General features: G+C 35.3%; 2 protein-coding genes across 4 annotated transcripts; one reads left to right on the top strand and one right to left on the bottom strand.

Annotated features, from left to right (window-relative positions):
* Positions 1-2,580: 2,580 nt before the first annotated feature.
* LOC126721049 (uncharacterized) lies at positions 2,581-9,572 on the bottom strand. The gene is made up of 3 exons (XM_050424030.1): positions 9,287-9,572; positions 3,539-3,719; positions 2,581-3,113 (listed from the first exon to the last, which is right to left on the bottom strand). The coding sequence occupies exons 2-3, from the start codon at positions 3,695-3,697 to the stop codon at positions 2,946-2,948; spliced, it is 327 nt and encodes a 108-aa protein (XP_050279987.1). The 5' UTR covers positions 3,698-3,719; positions 9,287-9,572; the 3' UTR covers positions 2,581-2,945.
* Positions 9,573-13,214: 3,642 nt separating this feature from the next.
* On the top strand, positions 13,215-17,487 carry LOC126721043 (uncharacterized). Of its 3 annotated transcripts, none has more exons than XM_050424007.1 (7): positions 13,215-13,358; positions 13,441-13,489; positions 14,164-14,365; positions 14,538-14,731; positions 15,862-15,946; positions 16,983-17,048; positions 17,142-17,487. In XM_050424007.1, exons 3-7 carry the CDS (start codon positions 14,282-14,284, stop codon positions 17,232-17,234), a joined length of 522 nt encoding a protein of 173 aa, XP_050279964.1. In that variant the 5' UTR covers positions 13,215-13,358; positions 13,441-13,489; positions 14,164-14,281; the 3' UTR covers positions 17,235-17,487. The 3 variants fall into 3 exon arrangements, with proteins under 3 accessions (XP_050279964.1, XP_050279973.1, XP_050279963.1); XM_050424016.1 differs by having other exon boundaries at positions 14,558-14,731; XM_050424006.1 differs by lacking the exon at positions 13,215-13,358 and having other exon boundaries at positions 13,368-13,489.
* Positions 17,488-19,184: the final 1,697 nt, after the last annotated feature.

The raw sequence follows: 19,184 nt of genomic DNA on the forward strand, positions 1-19,184 counted from the left end.
AAATAAATTGGACTTTTATTAATTATTTAATTATTTTATTAATAAATTATTACAATCACGTAATAAGCCTAAATTATATTGCAAATTTCCAAATTAATTGAAACAATTTCTTAAAATACCAAAATAAATCGAACTAAAAAATAAAATAAAGGTAATAAAATGAATATATATGTGGTAGTTGGGTTGGGTGCACACCTCTATGGACAAGCTTTTATTAGTTCTCTTCTAGGTTCACCACTTACATTACTCTTTGATCTTTCATTAATAATTTGTCACCTTGACAGTTGTGAATTTTTTATCTCTCTAAAGCAATTGATAATTATAAACTAGCTTATATTATACATTCATAGTATTATATTAAAACTTAAATTAAATTTGAATAGGGTCTTTTTATATTTTTTAAGTTTAGGTTTATGAATTTGCGTGTAAATATTATCTTACCAAAATTAGAACATAATTTGAATAACACTTGGCAAGAAATTAGATTTTATTGAAAGTCTTAAGACACTTGATATAAAATTATATTTCAGTTAAAATAATACATGGTACAAAATTTAAATGTATTAAAATATAATTTGGATTCTTATATATATATATATATATATATATAAAGATACAATGATGTGAACCTACCACGATTATGTATGGGTAAGCATATACCCCACAAGATGGCCACTGGAATTTGTAGCCCAAAAGTGGATATGGTTAATTAACCACAAAACTTCAAATGCCAAAGAAACATATGGTAATTTGACTAATTTCTCCCTCTCAAATTTTTTTTTTTTTTTTTTTTTTTTTTTTTTTTTTTTTTTTTTAAGAATTTCAACCTATGACGTTCGCTTTTGATAATAACTCTTTATCATTAGACCAAGATATCAATCGATTTTTTATGTAGGCGAGAATTGAACCTCAGATCTTTTATTCAACCATAAAAAATTTTACTAATTAAACTAATTAGAACTCACTCTCTCTCAAAATATATTTGTATGAAAAAGTGACATGGTTATAAATGAATTGTGGGTGACTCATGACTTGTAGTTAATGGTTAGTCATTTCGTGCCATTTTCAAGTTTAAGTCATACTCTAGTCTAGTAAAAACTATATCCTATTTCCGGTGCATGTTTCTTCTACCTCACATGAGGGTGGACCCCAAGTGCATGTTTCTACTCCCTCACATGAGGATAGACCTTAAGATATTTTGTTCTGGTGCATTTTTCTGCTCTCCCACTGTTCCCTCACTTGAGGTCCACCCTCATGTGAGAGAATAGTGGGAGAGCAAAAACATGTACCGGAACACAATATTTTAGGGTCTACCCTCATGTGAGGGAGCAGAAACATGCACCGGAACACAACTCATGTGAGGGAATAGTGGGAGAGCAGAAACATGTACCGGAATACAATATCTTAGGGTCCACCCTCATGTGAGGGAGCAGAAACATACACTGGAGCACAATATAACTTCTCCTAGTGCAGAGCAATAAACCCACCACCTCATTACCCCTATGGGCCATGGTGTAAGCTGGTCACTTTAATTTCTCTGAGGACTTTTTTATCTTTCCTCTTTTTGGGTTTTTGTGCAGTGGCTTGGAATTAAGGTTTTTTTTTTTTTTTTTTTTTTTTTGGTGGCTGGGGGAATGGCCTAACTGATAATCAAAAGTTACAGGGGAAGATCCTCACTGATAATCAGTTAGTCAAAAGTTATAGGAGAAAATCTTACAGGGGAAGATCCTATAGTATTTCTAAAGTCACTCCCATGTTTAGTAACTATTAAATTATATATAAAATATTGCTATTGTATTTTAAAAGTTTAACCATTAAATTATATATTTTGTACGTTCTTAATGCACATGTCATATTGTGTGCTAAACAGATGTTATCTACTCCATAATCCATAAACTTATTTTTTATGCATAATTGTAAATTACAAAAATTTACAATTTAAACAATTGATTGATAACATAACTACTAATATTTGATTTTCTGAAAATTTTACTTATGAAGAATATAAGAAAAATAATGTAATTTAATGGTGAATTTATCAAAATTTACTTATAATAAAAAGATATTGATGAAAATTGTAACATTAGGTTACAACTAAGTTTTTAGTTAAATGTTGTCCATATATATATAAAGAAAAAAAAAAGCATTGAATTCAAATTACACTTTAAGCAATATTACACTATTCAATAACAAGTTATTAGATTCATATTTTGAAAATCTCACTGCTAAATTATATGTTATATATGTTCTTAATATGCATGTCAATTAGATATTATTTAACATTCAATTCATAAAATCATCTTTTATGTATTATTTTAAATTATAAAAACTTGAATTTAAACAATTGATTGATAACATGACTGTTGATCTTTGATCATCTAAAAATTTTGCAAACATTAAAAATATACAAACATAATATAATCCAAATAGTAAATTTATCAAAAAATCTCTTCCACTTAAAAAATTGAGTGGATTGTTATAACCTACACCAAGTATACATTGAATTCAACCCATAAAAGAAAAGCAATCGTACAACAATTGAGAGCCATGGACCCGAAGTTTTCAGTTTTCGTGAACGTATTAATTGCACAATTTGCAGCTTGTTACCATTTGCAAACGAAAATTCCGCTGACAACAGTACGGTGTACATTCTCTACAGTATTGTTTGCATCCGTTCATAGCTTGCTCCAATGGCATTGTAGCTTTTAATAACTTTACATTTAATACGGTGTACAACTATTAATGATTTTCAATTTATAATAATTACCATTATAGTGATCCATAGTGACCCTTAAATATTAATGGCATCTTCACATGAATGAAGATCGAAGGGCAAATGGACCTTTAACATCATGAATATGAAGATGTGGAACTTGCACCAAACTGAAACCTGGGTGAATTTTTACAATTTGAGCATTACCAACAGGAACTTGCATGGTCCCAGCCTAGTTTCCCAGAATCTGCTGTCGTTCAAGCTCAATAACATGTTCAGTCAAAGGGCTTGCATTGTCATTTGTAGTCTCATTATTGTCTCTACACCGCTGCAATTGTTCTCGGAGACTACGTACAAGTTCATTAAGTCTCTGAATGCTCTTCTCTTGTGATAAAATGATCTGCAGCAAGTTTGACACATCAGAAAGTATCAGAGAGCTTAACACATATATAGACCTATACACTCAGATTAGGTTAGTGTAGAATTTTTATTTTGTATCCAACAAAAAAGTATCAAAGTGCTTGATTGATATGGCACAATAGAAATTGACAAGCGAATTCATAAGCTTGCAACTGCTAAATTAGGAGGTAGAAACTTGTTAACTAAGTAACCAAATTCATAAAAGAAATATGCTCAAGAACCAGCAATGTATTGATTGTGTAGCATGTGTAGAACAACATGCATTTCAAAGAATTTCAACTGCCTACCGATAAACTGAAAGCATCTTAATATTCAAAAGCATTTTGCACAACCACCATCTTCACCCACCAACCAAATTACAGGGGCACACATGACAATAAATAAGGTTGGCTTTTAAGTTTTAACCTTCTCTTTTACAACTTCTTCCCGCTTTGAAATTTGGTGCTGCTTCTGTGAGATGCTCGGAGTTGAGTCAAGGTCAATCACAAGCTGTTGTTTCCATTCAAACTGAGAAGTGATTATGAGTACAAGCAACAGGAAAACAAGCAACATGGGTCTTGACATCCTTACAAGCAGCTCACAAAACCTGTTCAGCATTGTACAAGAAATATCATTGTCCACTCTTGCCATTCAATTAAATCTCCCACAACAAAACCCTCATTTTGACACAAAGAAAACCAGGGAAAGAAAAATAAAAATAGAGTATAAAAAGAGTTATATATGTTACATACTAATGTTTTAATTAGCATATACTGAATATCTCCTCAATTCAACCTCATAGCCATATGGAGTACCCTTTAGAGTATGTGACTTTCCAACAATGCATCCCCCAAATTTCAAAATTCTAAATTGAATTCAAGTCATTCCTTTCCTTAGCAACCAAATAATGTTAACGTTAACAGGAAGTCGTGTTGTTAAAGCAAGCCCAGCAGGGGGCTGAAATATTGTGTTAGCTGGGATGGACAATCAATTAAAGGCCCAAGCCCCTAAAATCCACGGCATGTATAGGTGAGAGACTCAGAGCTGGAGTTATAAACCAGGCTAGTTGTTAAACTTGGCAAGATGAGTAAAGAGAAGTTTGGAAGGGTGTGGGCAGTTCAATTAACTGGGGAAAGGAATCTGCATGCGTTATACAAGTTTGGAAAGAATTTAACCAACCAGTTACGTGTGTTCATAATAGCTTCCGAGGTGATTGGAACACATATACAGTGGGGTCAAGTTGGATCAACAAAAGTTCTTGACTCTCAATTGTGCATTCACACTGACCATGTGCTGTAGGCTTCAATAATGATTTCAGCAGCAAGACAAAGCATAATAGTAATTCATATTGAAGGAAGAGAAGATATAAGTGATGCAATCAGTGGCAGTGATGGGCTCAGTTGGACAAAGTTATTTTGCAAGATGGGAAGTGGTGATGAGAATGGCTTCACAGGTTTGAAAGTGGCACTATATGAAGGTCCCATGGAACTTCAACCATTAGTGACCTACCCACAAAAAGATTTGAGACGGAGGATGACAACCAAGATGTAGATCTCTCTAAATGGGTGATGCTATGATTAAAGAGCTTTAGCAAATTCTTGGGAACATAATTTACAGAATTTTAAGGCAAGATTGTGAGGTTGTTCTCTAAAATTGAATAATATAATAAAGCAAGGTTGCTTAACAGAGGCCAAGAAATGTGGCTAAGGAGGTGTGGGAACCGAAAATTATGGCTAGTTCCCTTAATTACAACACAAAGGAGAGTGAAATGGAGCAGTATCAAGAAAGGCAAGAGTCTTTCTATTATAATCATCATGCAACTGAAAAATTTATCCTAGAATGTTTGGGGGTTGAATGATGGAGAGAAAAGAACAAGAATTAACAATCTACTGCAGCACTAGAAAACAGTTGTATGCTTTCAAGAAACCAAGATGGGGCAAATGATAGAAGTATAGTTAAAAGCATTTGGGGGGATAATTTCTTAGATTGGAGTCATTTAGACTCATTGTGAGCTTCAAGAAGTATTCTGCTGATGTGAGATAGAAGAGTTGTAGAGAAGCTTGAAGATGCAGTTAGGCTGTTAGGGATTATTCTGTTTCATGTAGATTTCAAAGTGTGGATGATGATTTTAAATGATTTTTTTTGGGAGTTTACGGTACTATTGCTAATGCAAAAAGATGGCGGCTTTGGACAGAGTTGGCAGGTATCCAGATTTGATGAAGGGTGCTTTGGCGTATAAGGGGGATTTTAACATAATTTGCTTCCCAAGTGAAAGGAGGGGACATTAAAAATAATGACAGGGATTTGGGATTGATGGGGGAGCTATCATAACCAGGGGTCTCCTGGTTATATATTAGCTCATAAAGTCAAATACTTGAAAGTGATTTGAAATTTTGGAATAAGGATACTCTTGGAGATGTTGCAGTAAGGAAGGAAAACCTTTTAGAGGAAATTAGGAAGCTGCATGGTGTTAAAGATATTATGGCCCAAGAGATCAAACCTAATGTAAGCCCATGTGCTTGTAGAGTAAGCAAACTAACCCTAGGGTTAGTCTAGAGTTCTCTACTATGTAAACCCTACATTGAGCCATTGTAATAAACACTTCAATAGCTATCAAAGGTTTTCCGCTATGGGTGTAAGGCCCAACCACATTAAATCCTTGCTTTGCTTCCACTTTTCTCTTTTCTCTCCTGCAATCACTCAACAACTATAACATGGTATCGGAGCTAGGCTGATCCATTCCCTTTGAGTTTCCCAATTTCAAAAAGAAAAAAAAAATCCATAGCCATCACAGATAGGCTGCAAGGTGGTGCACAACATCACAAATCTGGACAGTGTCGCCACCCACCAAGTATCTCCCAGTTGGTCAAGAACCCAACCAAGTCCTTCAATCTCTTTTTTTTTTTTTTGAAACCCATCTCTTTTCTCTTTGTCATGGCCTTGTCAAAGGGCATTGGTACTTATGAACGCATGCTACAGTCATAAAACACAACAAAATCTCCCATCACCAAACTTGATTCGAGTACCCAAACCCATCCAAGTTTCTGTCAAAACCCAAATGAAGCCCCAAGGCCACCATCACCTTGGCCAAAACCCTAGTGTTGCCACCAAAAACTGCTTTAGATCCACCATTCACGGTGCCATTAATGCCACAGCAACCTAGCTTATCAAAACCTAGTTGCAAGCTAGTCTTCGTTGATGCCAAGCCCAACAAGATATGCTGTGTGGTGCATGATCTCCAACACGTCCACCATGTGTGCTTTGCCTCCAACGACAACGAAACTGATCATCAATCTTGGATCCTCCGAGCATTGACACCACCAAATCTACTTCCAATAAGCCAATAGTCTTTACATACCTAACTTGACTATACCTGTACTGGTGCCAGAACCAGGGCCAAAATAGCTGACTCCTGAAAGGCTGCTGCTCATGTGTGTGGTTGTTTCAATGTTTCATTATGATTTGGATATGAGTAGCCCATTCAGAATTCCATTTCTTCAAGAATTGGTGTACTTTGACATGTCGTCATCAGCACGGAAATATGAGCAGATAGTTCTGCTGCACTGAATACACTCTGAAACATGGGTATAGCATACATTAAGGTACTTCTCAAAGTTTTCTCCCTAATTACCAAAGCAATGTCACCAAATCATAGAAATATTGAAGGCTTACAAATCAATACAACTGTTTGCTTGACAAATCTTTGAGAAGCTGGGTCATTATTTCGATAGCCTTCTCCAAGCCCACTTCTTCAACTAAAACAAAGGTGGTACCTTGCAAACGACAAATGGGCTCCACGTAGCTCCAACAAAACCACAAAAATAAAAAAAAGGGATGCCACATGTGCATGGCCACATGGCGTTATAGGGTGTTGCCACGTTAGCCCTAGCCATGTCAGTATGCCATGCTCTGTCATGTTTTGACACAGGGTCCTGCCATCTCAACCAAACATTAGTGTGTCACATTGCCTACCACGTCAACATGGGTGCCACATCAATTTCCATGTGAGCGTCTTACTCAGGCCCATGTGCCACACATTTAGCGTCATGCAGGCCCACGAGCCTCCAAAATCATACAGGCCCACGCTCCATCATGAGACCACATGCATCAACATCTTGAATCACCCAACAACTTTAACAGATGGATTGGAGGAAGGAAACTTGATTATTGAAGAGAAACTTATAAGGAAAGACTCTAAAAAGGAGGTTCAAAAGATAATGCTCACAGAGGAGACAGGTTGGAGGTAGAACTTTAAGGGCTCTTTGGCTAAAGGGAGGGGATAAGAAGACTGGGTTATTTAATCATTTGGTTGATTCTCACTGAAGGAATAATTTCATTGGAAGCCTAAAAATTGGTGATGCCACCAACCAAGATGAAATCAGGGAGCATATTGAACAATTTTACAATGATCTTTACCAGGAATAGGAAGCTTGGAGACCTAGAATGGATGGGATGTTGTCCATGCAAGAACAGCAGCCTTTTCCGAGTGACAATGAGAGGAAAAGGTTCTACATGCCTTAAAAGGCATGAATAGAGACAAAGCTCCAAGTCCGGATGGGTTTACCATTACTTTCTTCCAAAACTACTGGAGTGTAGTAATAGAGGACATAATCAGCTTCTTCATTGATTTCCATGACAAAGGAATGGTTGAAAAAAGTCCAAAAGCTTTCTTTGTGGTTTTGATACCAAAAAAAGTGGAAGAACTTTAGGCCCATTAGCCTTTTGGGAGTACTTACAAAATTTTGGCCAAAGTACCATCAAATAGATTGAAGGGGGTTTTGTAAGCAATAGTGATGGGGAAGCGCAAAGAAAGTTTTAATATAGTTTAATCTTATTTTTAATATTGGAAGTCAATTGGATTTTTTTTGGTCAATTGGATTCCATTTTAATGTCTTGCTACACTCAAGGAAAGCTATCCTGAAATTTTTTTCTAATAGCTATGGACAGAGATGTCAGTAGCAGATTATGATCTAGAATACATAAATGATTTCTCTTATTGGAATCCATTACTTTCTTGAGAGCTTCATGATCGAGAGCTAGAATAGATGAAACAGTTTTTGGATGACCTATATGCTACCAAGATCTGTGGAGAGGAGATAGAAAATTTGGTGATGATCCCATTGAAAAACTATTGTTTTCAAGCAAAGAGTTCCTACAAGGCACTGAGAGAAAGAAGGGGACATTTTCTCCTTAGCAAAGCATATGGGAAGTTCATGTACCACAGAAGACCTTTTTCTCATGGTATGTTGCATTGCGGAAATTTTTTTAAACATATAACCTGAGGAAGTGAATGATAAATATTATGGATTGGAGTTATATGTTTAAAAATCATGGAGAGTCAATGGATCATCTCTTTCTCCATTGTGCAGTGGCTTGAGAAATGTGGTCTCTAGTATTTTCTTTGTTTGATGTTTCATGAGTAATGCCTAGTCCCATGATGGACTTATTATCTTGTTGGAAGGACAATTTGGCAAAAGAAAAGAAGCAATGGGGAGACTTTGAAAGTTATTCCATTGTGCTTAATGTGGCATATTTGAAGATAAATCATTGTTTTGAAAGGAACGAGTTACATTCAATGAAGCTGAAGTATTTTTTTTTTTGGGAAGACTTTATACGAGTGGAATTCGGCATCTGTTGTGTTTTCTAGCTCAAACTTACTAGAGTTGTTGGATAGTTTGGGTTTTTGTTAGTTTCTTTACTGTATCCCCATATACTAAAGTAACTCAAAGCAATTAAACTATCATTCCAGAATCTGACGTAACTCTCACAATAACTATACCAAAGATTAGCCAAAACGTATAAATAAACAAACAAGTAAGAGATTAATAAAAATCAATAAATAATAAAAGTAAGCAATTAATACTGAAAAGAAAGCAATTCAACCATAGAACAGAACAAAAGTTACAAAAATAAATGCAGAATTTCTGCTTTATCAATTTGAGTAATGTTAAAATTAGGTTCAGTTCAACTAATTATATACTTAAGTTTTTTCATTTACTTTAAGCAATTAATAAATAATTAAAAAAAACCATAAAATTAAGGTCCCAAATAAATTAAAAACACTAAATTTAATTTATTTTCGAGCATGTTTTTCTCAGCTACCAAACAGAAAACAAAACTCATGATTAACAAGCAATACAAAATGGAATACTAAAAAGAAAGAAAAAAACTCACAAATCAATGACAGCAAGAAAACCCCAAATTCATGATAGAATTCGTCTGGACTCCAGCTAGTTCTTTGAACTTCTTTTCTGAGTAGCAGAAACGCTATGTAACTGCGTTTGCTTGCTTTTTTTTTGGGGGGTTTTCTTTTTCCACAGTACTTAAGAAAAAGTCTTTGTGTTTTAGGCTAATTGAGTTAAATAAGAGTTTACAGGGGTACTAGGTTTTTGTCTTTTTTTTTTTTTTTTGTTTTGGGTTGAGTAACAGAGGTACTAGTTTGATGCTCGAAGCTAAGGTTTATCTATCAAGTTTCTGTTTTTAGTATTTTTCGAGTTTGCTTTTTTGAAAGTATTAAGCAAACGGTGACGTCAAAAGACAGATCCAATTACTTTTGTATAGTGAAAGACGCCGTTTATAAATTGACAGAAAATGGTTAAGGCGGAGATTCAACTGTATATATTGTTCCCCAACCCAAGAGATTTGCATAAGTTATCATTTAGTTACAACCTTTTTTTTTTTTTTTTTTTGAGAAAACCTCATGTTAACTTGATTAGTCTGAGCTTATTATCAATTCCTTGAAGAGTCAACACCCTTCTCTTTTTGCCTATGTTTGTTTGATCGAAGAGGCGAAAGACATTGCTGATTTTTTTGCTGTTTGTAGTTTTTTACATGCTAAAAGGCAAACTAATTATGTCGCTCATCATATTGCTAGAAATGTTAGCAATTTTTTGGTGTGAATGAAAAAAATTCTTCTTGTATTGGTAGCTGATTTTTTTTATTAATATAAATAACACCTTTTCTTAAATAAATAAAAAAAAACAAAAACAAAAACTTAATTACTAAATAAATAAATTACAATAAAGCTTACAAATAAAAATTATATAGCTTTGGTGTTAGGTAGAATCTAATAAGCCTGTGTATCAAAGAGTGGCTTTTTTGGATATATATCACTGTTAATTTCTTTAAGATTTTCTCACATCTTCCTTTGTATGTATTAAAATACTTAGTATTCTTAAAAGAGGTTTTTAATGGGTTAATCCTACATCAGAAAATGAATGTGAGTTAAAGAGGTTTAAAATCTGTGCAGTATATCCAAAAGTTAGACCCTTTTAAATATATACCACTGTCAGTTTTTTTAAGACTTTCTCCCCTCTCTTCATATGTGTGTATTTTAAAATATTTAGTATTTTCAACAACAAAAAAGTAGAATCTAATAAAATAAAGTACAGAATCATTTCTTAGTATTTTTATTTATTTATAATAATCATCATTTCTTAGTTACAATCTACTATAATCTTTTTTTTTTTTTTTTTTTTGAGAAACCGACTTCAAATTTTATAAACTAAAATCAGCCAAATCGGCTAAAAGAACATCAGCAACTTGTGGTGGAACATCCTCCATCCACACAGAAACACCATCAATAGTTTTTGCGTGTTTTGCTAAAAAATGAGCAACTGAGTTTCCTGACCTACGAATGTGACAAAAAGAAACGCAATTACAAGAACCTAAATAATGCTTAACTGAAGATATTAAGTGACCAAAAGAAGATAGAGACTCCTCGTTACTCCTTAAGGCTGAAATAACCACCTCAGAGTCTCTCTCGACAATAAAAGAGGATAGATTGAGGTCCATAGCAAAGGTAATAGCGCGGACTGCTGCAAGAGCTTCAACTTCGTCGGAAGATGATGGGAGCTTGATCTTCTCTGCTAATGATGCAAGCACTTAGCCATGTGAATCCCGAACCACCACTCCTAACCCAGCCTCCTTTGTTTCTTTGAAGACTGCACCATCGAAATTTATCTTCAGGAGCGACGGAGGGGGAGGTTCCCACTTTGGCCGAGACTGTGGAGGAGCTGAAACCGGTACTGAAGCAGTTGGCTGCACTTCGCTGAAATCCTGAAGCATCTGCTCTGCTGCTGGTATGATCTGGCCTAACGGGAAAGGCTTATTACTGGTTCGTAGTTGGTTCCGGCGAAACTAGATCGTCCACGTGATCGTCGCAAACAGTTCTGGTTTTCTGTCATTCTCCAACACGAACCTTGCAAGCTCAAAAAAATTTGAAAACTTCTTGGACCTGCAAAATAGCCACATAATGTTAGTTTCCCAAACTGCAGCAAGCTCAGAACAGTCCCACAGAGCATGGTAACCGTCCTCAGCTTCCCGTTTACAATGGCAGCACACGTCTTCCTCAAGGACTCTTCTCCGGACCAGATTTTTCTTGACTGGCAGAGCTTCCTTGCAAGCCTTCCACATAAAATTTTTGACTTTGTTTGGTACTGAAAGCTTCCATATCCGACTCCAAATACTTGGAACCACATCTTGTGAGGACTGATGCGACAATGGGCCAGCTTTGTCTTTGACGAGGAACCTGTAGCCAGACTTCACAGAGTAGGCACCGTTGGGAACATGAGGCCAAATAAGCTTATCTTCGACTCTGTAGCCAAACAATCTACTATAATCTAGTACAAAAAGGTCATTAAAAATATATATATATATATATATATACACATAGATGAAACCTATTATATGTTCCTTAGAGCATCTCCAGCAAAATTTTCAAATTTTTATACTATTTGGAGAATAAAGAGTGACTTTTACCTTTTAGCTACTTACTTTTTCAAATACACTTCCAACAGATTCTCTATCATATTTTCTATCTCATTTAAATATTATTTCTTCATTTATTATTATTATTATTATTTTAATAACTACACATCTTCCAACATTTTTTTATTTAACATCTAATTATTATAATTGAAAAAAAGCATTTGAAGAGTGAACAATAGCTCATCAGACTTGATGAGCTACTGTTCATGAGCCAAAAAAAAAAAAAAAATCCAGGAATAGAGAGTTCATTGGAGAGCATTTTTTGGGTTTCACTCTCTATTATAGAGAGAATTTTGGGTTTACATAGACCATTGGAGATGCTCTTAGACTAAGTTTAAATGCTATGTTGTGGAATAGAAAGGTGGTAAGATATGTCACGACATGAATACTAACGATGGAGGTTAAGATCAACTGCGATTCATGCCTTGGTCCCAATGTGTGACTTGAAATTGGAAAGATGAAATTCTTTGTACTTTGGATGGAGTTCCATAAGTGACTATGAAGGCAAAGTTGGGGGCTTTTGGCTAAGGTGAGTTGAAGTGACCATGAAGGGAATGTTGGAGGATCGTGAAGGAAGAGGGAGAAAGAAAATGACAGAATGATTGAGCAATAGTAAAAAATATATATATAATAAAAAAAAATTCAATAGCTGAAGAAGAGAGGATTTGAACCATTAATCTTTTTTGTTTTTTGGAAATCCTAGAAGATACCAATTTGAGTTACAAGGTTCTTCGTTAAAAAAAAAAAAAAAAAAAAAGTTGAATATGTAGTGTATTTAAAAGTAGAATGTAGGTTAAAAACATAGTTAAAAAAAAAAAAAGGGTCCGTTAAGTTAAAATTTAACTAAATTTTGTAGCTATGTCAATGCTAAGGCTCTTTACCCTTAGTAAAAACAAAACAAAATCCCTAAGCACTAGCATCAGACAAGCCAATTGGCTGGTCCAATTAACATGCCTAGCTATATCAATAAAATGATCCATATTGGCTTAGCAACACAATAAACAAATCACATTTCAGCTATCATGGTTATCCATCCAAAATTAACTAACAACGTAGTTTAGGCAATCAATTTGGATCATTTAGTGTTTGTTAAACACTGTAAATTTAAGAATTTATGTTTTTTTTTTTTTTTTTTTTTTTTTTTTTTTTTGTGGCATGTAAAAAAAAGGAAGAAGAAGAAGAATCCGTTTAAATAAAAATGACCTATTTTTTACCCGGTCTCAAATAAACCGAAAGCAATCCGATCAAATCCAAACCCGTTTTACTTTGACCCGACCCATTTGACATGAATAATTTTGACGAGTAAGACAAAATTAGATTTTGATTAAAAATACTTGGCAACGCCAATCCGATGCTCTAATCTCAAATCTCCGGTCTTCCCCACGCTGAGCCCCCTCTCTCACTCTCTCTTCTCGCCCTGCCGCCGCCGCCGCCGGCTCTCGCCGATCTTCTTCCGGCAAGCTCTCTGCCGTTTTTGGTCTTCCATCTCTCTCTCTCTCTCTCTCTCTCTCTCTCTGTGTCTGTTAATCTCGTGTTTGCTCACTAGCTCTCTTTGTCAGGTTTTTCGGTTCACTCTCAGCTCTCTCTCTCTCTCTCCGGCTAACAAAGGTAAGTTCTTTCTTTGTCAGATTATTATGTATTGGCTTGTTCAGTAAAATTTACTCATTTAGTTTGGGTTTCGATGACTTTGGAGATACATATATTTTAATATCAAGTTCATTGGTTTCATTTTGAATATGAAAAAAGAGCTGAGAACATGTAAATGAGAGAAATTATATGATTATCCAGCTACTTGGTATGATTATTTTGTTTTTTTTTTTTTGGATATTGCAATTTGGGTCTGTTTGGTTATTGAGAAAATGCTGGATAGGAAAAGATTATATGGGGGTATCTGGATGATAAGATGAGGCAATATAGAAAATGGAGAGTAATTTTCTAGAAAAGTCTATCACCGAATCCGAACACGCCACTAGATGTAGTCACGTGGATTATAAAAATGTTTATACGTTAGGTGCATAGCTGCATTGAATTTAATTGTGGTTGGAAATGATAACATTGTTTGTGTTTTATTGGTCAATGTAAACAGGTGTTTGAATTTAATTACGAACCTAATGTATTGTACATAAATTATTGTACCTAAGTTTTGTATAAATAATTTCAAATTTTTATTTTTTATTTTTTTATAGACAAGTCTAATACCAACGTTCTTTTGTTTTACAATGAAAACTAGGATCTTAGGATCTTCTGTCAATCCATTAAGTCCCTCTGCTGATTTTGTGTAGGATCCCGATCATAATAATCTTGCACAAGGCTCTGCTACTAAATAAGTTGGGTCTCTGCTAGGGTTGCACACAGGTTAGAATTGGGCATCTTTGAACTCAGAGGCAAACATTCAGAGATATGGCGAATCAAGGTGCAAAGAAGCGTAGGGAAGAGAATGCTCGACACATGAAGAATCTCCAGCGCCTCATCATTGCCTGCAATGTATGCCTTCTCATGCTATCATTTCCTTATTTACTACTACGATCAATCACTCAGCTATCAGCTAGCATTGTTCCTTGGGATAGTTAATTGGTTAACCTTGAATATTTGCATCATGATGTTTATTTTGCTATCTTAATGCATTACATTGATGGTCTAATTTGTGCTTATCTAGGTTATCTTTTTCTTGGTAAGGATGCTGATCTTCCATTCAACTTTCACCTGGAAGCATTGGATTGGTCTGGTTCTCACATCTGTGGCTTATGCAATTCCCTATCAACAAATTGCCAATATGGCTCAACCTAGTTATGATGATAATGGGGAGCTTCTTGATGGCGGGTTTGATATGAGTACTGGTGGAGTTTGTGGGTGTGTCTCCTTGTGCCCTCCTTTGTGTGTGCGTGCGTGCGTGCGTGTGTAAAATGCATGCTATGGCTTCATATATTTTTTTATCCAAGAGGAACTTAGTTCTTGTAAACTTGCATGACTGCAATTGGTTCTGCTTGCTAAAATAGGTAATGCAGGGTGTGTCCTGGGCCCAGATTTTGAATCTTCAAGAAGTTTGTTCCATAAGATATATATCATGATATTTCAAAATTAAAATTGAGGATCTGATAGTGACATACTCCTCAGACCTTATAATAGAAGGTTGTTTGGTTGCTGAGGCAACTCTATGATGTGGCCCCAAATGACATTCATTTAATGATTTGATGTGTATCCAAAGTTCTGTGCAATGCTGAACTTAGATTTGATGCTAGCTGTTTGCTGACATGGCTTTTGCAAGAGGGTGCACTTAAAGGAGATTGATTTTATTATATAGCCCTCAGTTATATAGCATACCTCTAAGCTGCAGTCTCTATCTAATCAGATATGATCATATGATACTTTTAAGACACTTTTCAATTCTTAAATGATACATAAGCATCTACACTTTCAAGTTTGAAATTTATAAGGTACTTCTTGGTTACTGATTGACACAATTAGATGCACCTTGAATGTTAGGAGATGATTTTTTAGGTTTAGGATAGGGAGGATACAACTTGACATTTATATAGGATAATGCATATATTTATGAACATATATTCCTGCAATAGCGGATCCTACCTTTGCAAAAAAATTCATGTTGGCTTATCCATATTGTGTAATATTTTTCCCCTAAAACTTATCTAAGCTTCTTTGGTCCTTATGCTCCTTTCTTGTTCTATTCTTAATCTTAAAATTTGGCTTGACAGATATGCTAGCAATTTGATATTAGGGGATTCCTTTTGGAATGAGTTTTAAGGCACTTTTTTTTTTCACAGATTAGGTAGTCAGATGATATTTGAATGTATGGTACTGTAGTTTGTATTTTTGTTCTATCAACATTATAAATTGTAATTATGCCCAGTATGGCCTGCAATGTTTCTTCTTCTTCGTCTACCTTCCCCATCCCTGCTGCCCCTGTTCTAAATTTCAATTTGGAAATAAATATTTGACTCGTATTTGGTAATGTCTTGCAGCTATTTACATGATATAATTTACATTACGAGCTTCGTACAAGTCATGTCCATCATCTCTGCAAAATTTTGGTATATATACTTGGTGGTAAGATCTCTTTACTCATTTTATTTTGGTAAACATGTATTTAGAAAATTTTTCTTCTGGGTGAGTGAACGTGAATTCACATACACATGCTTGTGTTATGCTTTCAGAATGGGGAAGGGCCAACCTTACACAAACATTCTTGATTTGACTCAGAAATTTCTGATATAAAAGCTATAAATAAAAATTAAAAAAAAAAAAAAAAAAAAAACGATTAAAAAAAAAGGGCAGTTGCTGTTTTGTCTTTATTGACTAGAAAAACAAAATACATTTGTGCAATTGGTCTATCTCTCCCATTTGACATGATCTGTGTGTCCTTGAGGTAAAACTTAATATAAACATGTCTGAGCAGATGTTGATGATTGGGTATATGTCATATACCAGCAACTGTTTTGTGAGGTTACTGTCTTACTGAGGCTCACTAAATGTTGCTGTTGTTTGATGTTGAAATAACCTCAATTTACAGAGCCAGAGTACAGCAGTATATCATTAGCATATTCACTACTACCTTATGCTGGACCACTTGATATTCATTTGTATGTACATCTCTGATAATAATCTGTGTTCATGCTGTTTATAGAAGATACAAGCTCAATCATCTCTGATCGACTTATTTTTGATTAAGTTGATGTAGTGTTTGCTCGGAGACAAACTGGCTTGGGAGTTTGTTTGTCCCCATTTATTGATCATTTCAGGCCTGTCTACTTTATGTGATCATATATACAGCACAAACCTCTTGGTGGAGGCTTTCATTATGAATTGTTCAACTAGCTTTTTATGTTTGATATGATATTTTGATCAAATATACAGAACTAACTGCATTGAGGATCTTCCAACCAAAAGGACAGAACTGTATTTATGATGTTCAGAAGAATTGAAATACATATATAAGCATTTATAGATTGAAGTTACGCTAATATTTACTTTTATAGAGGGAGAAAATTATTTAGTGGTATACTGGAATACTTTTTGAATATCTTGATAGTTAAACAAGGTAGGTTTTGCAAGAACACAGTTAATTTTTCTTGTTGTTTTCCAGATACCAGCATTTGGAGGATATAAATCTTTTGGTTTCATTAGAGGATTCTTGTCACAAGGTTCAGAGGTACCATTTCTTCCCTAGATTTTGTTTTATATTTGAAAAGCAGCAGATAACATGTACTCGGTATGATTTAATCTATCCTTGTGTCTGAAATAGGGAGACACGGAGGATGAAAAGACCCGCAAGAAGAGGGAAAAGATGGAGAAAAGGGCATCTAGGGCCAAGTTTGTCAAGACCAGAACTAGGTAGTCTACTTTTGACAAATATAAATTAGTTACGGGGTAGCCAATGAGCTTTAACTTAATTGGCACCTCCTCCCCTTGCAAATTCTAGAGGTGCAGTACGAGATCATGGGTTCAAAATCCACTGGTGTGTGTAACTTACCAATCAAAAGAACCTATGAATTCTGTCTTCTCTTCCTAGCAATGAGCAAGACATGGCTACACTTAAAAATTTTATAATACTGGGTAGAAATTGGACTTTCTGGTCCCAATTTGAATTATATCACTGTTTTTTCTTTTTCTTGTACTATATAACTGCTTTGTGATCTTTTCGCATGAAGTAATCTTTTTTAATTAATATTTTTCTTACCCTTATATATATTTATATATAAATTTTTTTTTCTTTTCACGGAAACTTAAAACACAATTCATCTATTTTTGAGTTTTGAGTTAAGTGTTTCAATGACACTTTTGTAAATAGAGGAGATATGCAACCAAATATGAAACCAAACAAGTTAAAAGAGTGAGTGAAAAAATAGAGTTAGAGAAATGAGTTATGAGAATTGAGTTTGAGTTATGATATTTGAGTTATATAGGAATTGAGTTATGGGTGATGCTCAAATCAAGAAGGCCAAATTTTTAAGTCTTGGAACTATAAAGCGAGTCAGTTGATCGTTACTTGTACTGTTGTACATGAGAATGAGACAGGGAGGTATTCACACTTCAATTAGAAAAGCTGACAGAAGATAAACTCAAAGCGCGAATAATGTTGAAGTCATATCAGCAAATTTCCACTCCCAAATCCTTTGGAAGGGCGCTGTTCCCATAGTACAAGAAAGCTTAGTTAGAGCATTCACATAAGTTTTTGTATAAATGTGTAAAATATACATTTTGGCCACTTTTACATATTTTGAACCAAAAAACAAACTACATTAGTCCATTTAAAATCATGTATAATCATCTAAAATTTTCAACGAGCTACAGTACCGGTGTAAATTTACACGGGCACTGTAGCATGTGTATTTAGTTTTTTATTAATTTCTGTTCGCACCAATTTTTCTCTCTCTTCTCCGTGCACAACAACCTCAACTCCTCATCTTCTTTTCCTCAGATGCACACAAACACACTCACACACAAACACATCCACACAGAAAAATCAACACAGAGATACACTTGCTAAAAAAAAAAAAGAGAGATACACAAACACACCCACACACAAACAAACCCAAACGGAAAAACAAAAAAGACGCAGATCGGTGCTTATCGGAACTATCAGAGCTCGTGGGTCTCGCTTGATTGAAGCTCGTGGGTATGGGTCTTGCCTGATCGGAGCTAGGGAGATCGGTGCTTGTGGATCAGAGCTAGGGAGAACTGAGCTGTGGATCGGTGCTTGTGATCGAAGTTATGGATCGGTGTAGCTGTGGATCAGAGCTGTGGATCGGTGTAGCTGTGGATCGATGCTTGTGATCGGAGCTGTGGATCAGTGCTGTGGATCGGAGTTGTGGATTAATGCTGCTGTGGATCGGAGTTGTGGATCAGTGCTGCTGTGGATCGATGCTTGTGATCGGAGTTATGGATCGGTGCTGCTGTGGATCGATGCGATGCTTGTGATCAGAGCTGTGATCGGAGCTGTGGATCGGTGTTGTGGATCGATGCTTGTGATCGGAACTGTGGATCGGTGCTGCTGTGGATCGATGCTTGTGATCGGAGCTGTGGATCGGTGCTTATGACCGAGATGATGTGGATTCGTTTGTGACCGAGAGGGAGAGAGATGAGTATAGAGAGATAGACCGAGAGGGAGAGAGTGGGTATGGAGAGATAGAAGAGAGAGAGCAAGAAATCAGAAAATATGGTAGAGAGAGAGAGAGAGAGCGCGTATAAAAACGGGTAAAATGGGTTGGTTGAAAGGAAATAATAAGATAATTGAAAAAATTGATTATTTAAATAAGAGAGGTTATAAAATAGATGAACTGATGTG

Source organism: Quercus robur, chromosome 1, assembly GCF_932294415.1.
Source record: "Quercus robur chromosome 1, dhQueRobu3.1, whole genome shotgun sequence".
In the NCBI taxonomy this organism is placed as follows: Eukaryota; Viridiplantae; Streptophyta; class Magnoliopsida; order Fagales; family Fagaceae; genus Quercus; species Quercus robur.

Coding starts and splice junctions, on each gene's coding strand:
- LOC126721043 (XM_050424007.1), top strand. CDS start 14,282: ATGGCGAATCAAGGTGCAAAGAAGCGTAGGGAAGAGAATGCTCGACAC. Junction 14,732..15,861: donor AGTACTGGTGGAGTTTGTGG/GTGTGTCTCCTT, acceptor AATGTCTTGCAG/CTATTTACATGATATAATTT. Junction 17,049..17,141: donor TCTTGTCACAAGGTTCAGAG/GTACCATTTCTT, acceptor TGTCTGAAATAG/GGAGACACGGAGGATGAAAA.
- LOC126721049 (XM_050424030.1), bottom strand. CDS start 3,697: ATGTCAAGACCCATGTTGCTTGTTTTCCTGTTGCTTGTACTCATAATC. Junction 3,114..3,538: donor AAGAAGTTGTAAAAGAGAAG/GTTAAAACTTAA, acceptor AACTTGCTGCAG/ATCATTTTATCACAAGAGAA.